Raw genomic sequence first — 6,200 nt, 5'->3', positions numbered from 1 at the left:
CAATATAAAACAATTAGAACCAATAAACAAGTTCCCCATAATAGCAGGATACAAGATCAATATAAAAAATCAATTATATTCCTACTTACTGCCAGAGAACAATCTGAAAATGAAATTAAGAAAATTCCATGTAAAATAGTATCAAAAGTTACTTATATATAAATCTAACAAAACGTGTAAAACTTGTACATCAAAAACTCCAAAACATGAATCAGAAGACTTTATATTTTTAAGATGGCAATGATCCTTAAGTTGATATACTGATTCAATGAAATCTGTATCAAAATTCCAGCTGGCTTTTCTGCAGAAAATGAGAAAATGATGCTAAAATTCTTATAAAAAGGCAGGGGACCCACAATAGCCAAAACAATCTTGTAAAGAAGAATAATGATAGAGGTCTCACAGTTACTAGTTTTTTAAAAAAACAATTTATTTATTTTGGCCACACTGGGTCTTAGTTGCGGCACGTGGGATCTTTGTTATGGCATGTAGACTCTTAGTTGCAGCATGCATGCAGAATCTAGTTCCTCGACCAGGGATCAAACCCAGGTCCCCTGCATTGGGGGCATGGAGTCTTACCCATTGGACCACCAGGGAGGTCCCTCAATTTTAAAACTTACTATAGAGCTATAGTAACTAAGACTGGGTTGTGCTGGCATAGAATAGAACTGAGAGTCCAGAAACAAACCGTTTACAACCATTCATGGTCAATTGAATTCTAGCATGATGCCAAGAAACTCATCAGAGAGAGAACAATTGTTTCACAAAATGGTGTTGAGACAACTGGATATCTATATGCAAAAGACTGAATTTCAACTCTTTCCCTACACCATACACAAAAATTAACTGTAGGTGATTAATGGAGCAAAATGTAAGGGCTTTCATCTTACATTGAAAGCTCCTTGAAGTATAAAACTCCTAAAAGAAACACAGGAGCAAGTCTTCATGACTTTGGGTTAGACAAAGGTTTCTAGGATACAATATGAAAAACAAGCAACAAACGAAAATATAGACAAATTACACTTTATAAAAATTAAAAACTTTTGTGCTTCGAAAAACACCATCAAGAAAGAGAAAAGACAACACCAGGACTAGGCGAAAATATTTGAAAAACATAAATGATAAAGTATCTATGTCCAGAATATATAAAGAACCCTTAAAACTCAATAATAAAATTACCCAGATAAAAATTGTGTAGAGAGTTTGAATAGACATTTCTCCAAGAGGATAGATATTCAGATGGCCAATAATCACATGAAAAGGTGATCAACAGCATTAGTCATTTGGGAAATGCAAATCAAAACTACAATGATCCCACTTCCCATGCACTACAATGGCTAAAATATAAAAGACAGATAATAAGAAATGTTGACGAGGGTGTGAAAAAAATTGGAAACTCTGTGCAGCTACTTTGGAAAATATTTAGGCGGTTCGTCAAAATATTAGGAGTTAGCATATGGCCCAGAAATTCCACTGCTAGCTATATACTCAAGAGAAATGAAAACACATGTCCACACAAAAAACTTGTTCATGAATGATCATAGCAGTTTGATTCATAATAGCCAAAATGTGAAAACAACTTAAATGTCTACCAACTGATAAATGCATAACCAAAGTGAGCATATCCATACAATGTAATATAATCTGGCAGTGAAAAAGACAGATGAGGTGGAGCATTCATGATGATTGAAAACCTTATACTAAATAATATAAAACATTGTGCTAAAGAGGCCAGTCCCAAAAGATGACATACTATGTCGTTCCATTTATACAAAATGTCCAGAATAGGCAAATCTACAGACAGAAAGTAGATTAGGGGTTGCCAGGGGTTGGTGTGGGGATGGGGTACAGGCAAAATGAGGATGGTATTGGCTTGCTAGGGCTGCTATAACAAAGCACCCGAAACAGAGTGTCTTAAAAGAAACAGAAATTTATTGTCTCATGGTTCTGGAGGCTAGAAGTCTGACTTCAAGTTGTTGGCAGAGTTGTTGCCTTCTGAGGGCTGTGCGGGAACGTCTGTCTCAGGCTGTTGACCTAGTCTCTGGTGGTTTGCTGGCCATCTTTGGCATCCCTTTGCCTGTGGAAGCATCACGCCCATCTCTGCCTTCATCTTCACGTGGTTCTCTGTGTGTGTGTGCCTGGGTCCAAACTTCCCCTTTGTATAAGAACGCCAGTCATGTTGGATTCGGGCTCAGACATATGACAATATCTCAGTTTAATTAATTACAACCGCAAAGACCCTATTTCCAAATAAGGTCACGTTCTGAAACACTGGGGATTAGGGCTTCCACACGTGATTTTGGGGAGACACAGTTTAACCTATAACAGGGAGTGAATGCTAATGGGTCTCATTTTGGGGTGAATGAAATGTTCTAAAATCAGATTGTGGTGATGGTTGCACAACTGTGGATATACTAAGGACCGTTGAACTGTACACTTTAAATGGGGACGTTTATGACATGTGAATTATATATCAATAAAGCTGTTAACAGTTATTTTTATTAGTGCTCCAGGGTGCTGTTACATCTGTTGTGTAATAAAACTCAAAAAGGATTTTTTTTTTTTTTTTTTTTTTTTCGGTACGCGGGCCTCTCACTGTTGTGGCCTCTCCCGTTGCGGAGCACAGGCTCCGGACGCGCAGGCTCAGCGGCCATGGCTCACGGGCCCAGCCGCTCCACAACATGTGGGATCTTCCCGGACCGGGGCACGAACCCGTGTCCCCTGCATCGGCAGGCGGACTCCGAACCACTGCTCCACCAGGGAAGCCCTCAAAAAGGATTTTAATGATGGACAAGTTCTTCTTCAGTGGAGAGTATTGACATTTATTGGAAATGAACACAATTTTCCTTGTGTTAAAAGCGCTACTAAACAAGTTTTGAACTTTGAGAAACATGAAAGGTGAGTCATTTTTTCTTCCAGAATTAGCTTTTTTTTTAAAATTTCTGAATACAGAGCAGATGCCAGTTTATAGAATATAGCTGATAACATTACAAACAAACCAAATAGCAACATTAACTATATTCTCAGCAAAACAGTAATTTATGACATTTCTCCAAAACCCAACATAGTTCCAAGTTCAACAGTAAAAAGGAAAAAAAGTCACCAGCAGTTGCTACTTCAGAGCTCAAGACATTGTTTTCTACAGAATTTCATGTTTCTACAGTTTGGTTCTCTGTTTCAGAGCATTAATTGCTTTTCAGATGAAAAATCTGGGGTGGCGGAGGTTTGTTTGTGTGTGCTCGGGGAGAACCCAGGGTGGAGAAATACTGGGAGTAACAAGAGGTTCATTTCTCTGGTCAGACAACCAAGTGAGGAGGTAGTTACTCTGAGAACTTCTCAAATAGAGAATATTATACTGATCTACTGACATTTGGGGAAACCGCAGGAGCTTCTTTGTGAGACTGAAGATAGCAACAGGAATACTTCTCCTCCAGGGAAGTCAGGACCAAGGTGTCAGTGCAGCTTGATGGTGGCTCTTTTCTGAGGGTAGAACTTTAAAAGTATCTTGTTACATCACCACACATGGCATTCCCATACAACCTTGAGTCCCATCATAACTGCTGTTGAGTTTTTTCATTCGGTACCGACATATTTCTCTTACCAGTGTGTAAGAGGCATCTTCAACACCCTGTCTGGTCTTGGCTGAGGTTTCAATGAATGGAATTCCATAACTCTTGGCCAGTTCATGGGCTTGTTTTGTGTCAACTGTCCTTGCTGGCAAATCACACTTGTTTCCTGCTAGCACCATAGGTACATCATCTGAGTCTTTTACACACTTAATCTGTTCCCTGTAGAGGTTAATATCTGCAAATGATTTGCTATTATTGATGGCAAATACACAAAGGAAGCCTTCGCCTGTCCTCATGTATTGGTCTCTCATGGCACTGTACTCCTCTTGTCCAGCTGTAGCCAGTATGTCCAACAGAGAGGTTTCACCATCTATAACCACCTGTTTTCGGTAAGAATCCTCTATGGTGGGATCATATTCATCTACAACGTGGTTCTGGATCAGCTGGATTGTCAGTGCGCTTTTCCCAACACCACCTGCTTCAACCACCACCAGTTTGTACTCAGTCATTTCACACCAGCAAGAACCTCAAGCTCCACTGCCTCCGCTTCGGACAGATTTGGACCACAACCGGGAAACAAGTTGGAGACCCCGGAACCGCCATGAACAGCCCCCCAGAATTAGCTTTTAAGAACAATCTCGTTTGTGGTCCTGATTTCTAAGAATTTGCGATGCTGTCTTAATTCTAAGAATGTACTACAAGCCAGAACAAAATATCAAGGCAATTCAGTGGTTTAAACATAAGGATGTAAATTCTGTGTCAAAGGAAAACAGCTTATAAATTCTGAATATGGTAACATTATCAACTTTATACCGTTTATACAAGAATATAATGTTCATTAAAACTGTTTTTTGTTGTTTGTTTTTTGCAAGCAGGGCCAGCAAGATGTTCCCTCTTTAGCCCTGGCACGCACATCTGAGCAGTCTGCTGTTTTGGAAAAGCTCATTTAAGCTCCCATGTCTGTGGATTCCATCGCCTGCTAACACATAGGATTGCAGACACTGTCTGGGGGTGTGGCAGGGTGGTGCAAAGGAAGAAGGGTTAGAGATGAGGAATCTGCAAGGAATCTGCCTGGTGAGAAACTTGGCTCCCACCGTGGTACTTTGTTCTCTCCACTTTTAGCCAACCTACTCATCAGCCAGAAGCTGGTTATCATGCAGGACCCCTGATTCTATGTGGGTTCACACATATTTACTAAATGTCACTGTCCCGGGGTCTCTGTGGGACACAGAGATGGAGGTGGAATGGATGGGCAGGAAATCAACTTCTTATGACGCATACCTTCTGCTACACATTTTGCGTGTTTTCTCATTGAAGGCTTTATACTTGTTCCCTTATCTTTCCCAGTTTACAGGTGAAGAAACAGAGGCTCGGAGAATTTAAGTACCTTGCTGAAGGTCAAACAAATCCGGGAGGATCCAGGACTTGAGCCGTGTCTATCTGAATTCAAAGTTTCCAGTCTTAGAGGAGGGAGAAAAACATGAGACAGAAGAAGGCTGTCGCAGAGAATAGAAGATTTCGAGAGTGGGTGAGGTGTGAAGAACCTCGTGCGTTTCAGGGAAGGGTTGGTGGACCTTGTGAAAATTAAGGGACCTTGAAGACCCTTGAAAGAGCAGTTATGGGGTCTCCATCAAGGGGGTGGATGGAAGCCAGACAGCAAAGTGTTAAGGAGGAAGCAGACAGAAGTAGCTGCTCGGAGGGTATTTCTCGTAACTTATTCACGCTGACAGTGAAGAAAAGCGAGTCAGAAACTTGAGGGAAAGTAAGGATCCAGAGGAGATATTTTCTCCTTAGGATGCAAAGATGTTGATAAGTTTGTGTGTCACGAGGAAGAGCCAATAGGAAGAGGAAAGAGGAGACAGAGGAAGTGCAGTGTCCCATCCAGGAGGGGTGGATGGCCGGAACCAGCACCCCTCATCCCCCTAGAGCCATCGGGAGGTGTTTGAAGTCCTGCCCTGCGCCCGCCCCAGGAGGGCAAGTCGGGGCTGGGGAGACCGCGCGCATCTTCACTGCAAATCCTACAGCATCCGGCTCCTTGCCAGCTGGGGACAGGCCCATGCCCCCTAGATGCAAAGGGGGAGGAAAATGTAGTCTAGATGAGGCCCAGGAGGAGGAATCAGGTTTGCGGGGCCAGCCTGCCAAGGCAGAGACGGGCAGAGCTTAGGGCAGGGTGGGCGAGCAGAAGGACCGAGGGATGGCAGTTGCTGGGTGGAGTGGTGCTGAAGGCAGCTGATGGGAGCCTGCGGGGAGGAGGAGGGTGCAGTGTGCTGGCCGGCAGGGGCTGGCGTCACAAGAAGCCCCTTCTAGGGCTGAAGAAAAGGGAGAGTAGATAAAATGATCAAGACCCTTTAAGGGAGAAAGCAGGGACTTGGAGCCCTAACAAAGGAGGTTATTTTATTATAATAGTAGCAGAATACTTTGCACGTGAAAAATACGACGTACAGAGGAAGAAGTGGAACCAAGTATGTTTAAGGATGGTAATACCTCGTGGGAAAAATACAACACGGTTGGGAGCTGAAGTTAGGAAGTGCCTGGGGCCCTTCTGCGGGCTGTGTGGTTTAGAGAGATCTCTTCCCACACAGCCTGGGCTTTCTTATTGTCGGGGGGTTGGGGCTGCAGATGTGTCCCCAG

At 42.8% G+C, this 6,200-nt stretch overlaps 1 protein-coding gene across 2 annotated transcripts; it reads right to left on the bottom strand.

Annotated features, from left to right (window-relative positions):
- Nucleotides 1-3,032: 3,032 nt before the first annotated feature.
- On the bottom strand, nucleotides 3,033-4,178 carry LOC309810317 (GTPase NRas-like). Of its 2 annotated transcripts, XM_082632284.1 has the most exons (2): nucleotides 3,518-4,178; nucleotides 3,033-3,475 (listed from the first exon to the last, which is right to left on the bottom strand). In XM_082632284.1, the coding sequence occupies exons 1-2, from the start codon at nucleotides 4,076-4,078 to the stop codon at nucleotides 3,440-3,442; spliced, it is 597 nt and encodes a 198-aa protein (XP_082488410.1). In that variant the 5' UTR covers nucleotides 4,079-4,178; the 3' UTR covers nucleotides 3,033-3,439. The 2 variants fall into 2 exon arrangements, with proteins under 2 accessions (XP_082488410.1, XP_082488411.1); XM_082632285.1 differs by having other exon boundaries at nucleotides 3,033-4,178.
- Between the last annotated feature and the right edge of the window lie 2,022 nt (nucleotides 4,179-6,200).

This window comes from Mesoplodon mirus, assembly GCF_964341445.2.
Source record: "Mesoplodon mirus genome assembly, chromosome: 9".
Classification (NCBI taxonomy): domain Eukaryota; kingdom Metazoa; phylum Chordata; class Mammalia; order Artiodactyla; family Ziphiidae; genus Mesoplodon; species Mesoplodon mirus.
The sequence above is the reverse complement of the archived record's forward strand: the minus strand, read 5'-3'. Positions and strand labels throughout refer to the sequence as shown.

Coding starts and splice junctions, on each gene's coding strand:
- LOC309810317 (XM_082632284.1), bottom strand. CDS start 4,078: ATGACTGAGTACAAACTGGTGGTGGTTGAAGCAGGTGGTGTTGGGAAA. Junction 3,476..3,517: donor GTATGGGAATGCCATGTGTG/GTGATGTAACAA, acceptor CCCTCAGAAAAG/AGCCACCATCAAGCTGCACT.